This window comes from Alligator sinensis, unplaced genomic scaffold, assembly GCF_000455745.1.
Source record: "Alligator sinensis unplaced genomic scaffold, ASM45574v1 scaffold235_1, whole genome shotgun sequence".
NCBI lineage: Eukaryota > Metazoa > Chordata > Crocodylia > Alligatoridae > Alligator > Alligator sinensis.
In genome coordinates this window covers 1,365,572-1,367,404 of record NW_005842042.1, presented here as the reverse complement: position 1 = coordinate 1,367,404, position 1,833 = coordinate 1,365,572, and the positions used below count along the sequence as shown (strand labels likewise).

Genomic DNA, 1,833 nt, shown 5'->3' with positions numbered 1-1,833 from the left:
CTGAACAGAGGGATGCTCCTTTATCCAAAGCTGCAACTCATTGGTGATGTAATACCCAAGGGAGTGCCCTTTCCCCTTCCAATCGCTGCTGTTCTCCAGCATGTCCAAGAGCCCTGCCAATGGGTCTTCCAGACCTGCAAAGCCCCGCCTGGTTTCTTCCTTGAGCTGCTGAGATACAAAAAACACATTGTCATGTACAAAAAGATTAGTGAATCCTCCCTTCTCCCAGCTGAACACAAAGATTTTTTTATTATTTAATCTATTCAGAGAGGTAACTGTTGCTATTCAACCACCATCGGCGCCTTCAGTGACTTTTCATGTCATTACAGATTCCTTCATGGCCCACTGCACCTCAAACCCAATGGGAAAAACAGCAATTGTCCACACTAATTATCCCATAAAGACAGAGTTGTTGTTCTGCAAGAGAGACAAAGAGGCTTAGGATATATATAAAAAAGTGTGTGTGTGTGTGTGTGTGTGTGTGTGTGTGTAAATCACAGAAGTGGAAATGGTGAAGACAGGAAGATTTATGAGCTCCGATATCTGCTTTTCCAGCATACCTGCACTTAAGGACATGGATGATGCTCAACTGCTTATTCCCGCACCATAACTTTCCAGATTTGTCCCCTAACCAAATCAACCACAAATATACCATACTCTACACTACCCTAGAAAATATGAGGACACTGAACTCCTTAGGGTTTCAAATAAAGGAATAAAACCTGTAATATCAGATTCCAAGAAACCTCAGACTGCCTTGTTGTAAAACAAATTTCCCTTTTTCCAAAGCTGTAAAGAATGGAAAGGTATTTGGTGTCGGCTACCCATTGCCATTTTAGAGTTGACAATGCATGTCATCAAAAACTTCGAACTTGGAAAAAAATCCATGCTGTAAATCTAAGGAATTCTGGAGTGATCTGTTTAGAAGGAAGAAGGAATTGAATGCTCGCTTTGTGAATGTTAATAGGCTACTTACTATCCATCTGGTAGAAGTGATAAATTAGCAGTACTGAGCAATATCTTTATAATGTTTACATTAGAGATAGTTTCCAAGGAGCTCAGAAGGTTGGCAGGGTGAAGAAGTGGCATCCTTCAGTACCCACACACAGGACCTTTCACCACATGGTACATGTACTGGCGTAAAGCGAGGGAAGAGCAGAGACAGAAGAGGAGAATTCACTAACAACAGCTGCTCGCTCTCTCTCTTTTTTCTGGCTAAGAAACAAATCCAAAAAGATGCTCATTCTTGCTTGCAGCCAGCATTAGTAATTTACTGTATGATGGTCCCAGTTGTAGCTTCCAATGGAAACCATATAAAAAGAGAGCAAAGAATGACATGGAAAACAAAGGAACATGTAAAAAAAATTTGCCAGTGGGTTTATTTTTTTAATCATTAGCCAGAATTCTCTGTATTCCCCTTTCATGTTGGGAAACCCTTGAAATTTATCACCAAAAATATAAATCTAAATTGATGCACAAACCAATAAATATTTCTTTTACTGGATTATCAATTTCAACAAGAACAAAGCTGTTGATTAACAAAGATTTGCATTTAGACAGGAATTTCCATCCCCCCTCCCTAAGTACTTTCCCCTTTGGCAAGAGATCATGATGTCAAACACAGGATTTTAACCTAGCTGCAAGATTCAGCTGAAGAAGAAGATGGGCTGTAGTGGAACAAACTTTTTTCTTCAACCACAAATATCTGACACAACAGCCAAAGGAAAACAAAACAAGTAGCCAAGTAAGCTGCACTGTGCATAAACGGTCTCTTTTTCCAAAGCCCCACTTCAGCTCATTTGAGTCTGAACAAGAGCATTCTCCATAAAGCTC

General features: G+C 40.0%; 1 protein-coding gene across 1 annotated transcript in view; it reads right to left on the bottom strand.

Annotated features, from left to right (window-relative positions):
* EXD3 (exonuclease 3'-5' domain containing 3) overlaps positions 1-1,833 on the bottom strand; it is a 459,528-nt gene that overhangs the window by 315,498 nt on the left and 142,197 nt on the right. Inside the window, exon 6 of the mRNA XM_025203011.1 lies at positions 1-168. This exon is cut by the window's left edge and continues 1 nt beyond it. Within this exon, the coding sequence (XP_025058796.1) occupies positions 1-168 (168 nt within the window). The remainder of the gene's footprint in view (positions 169-1,833) is intronic.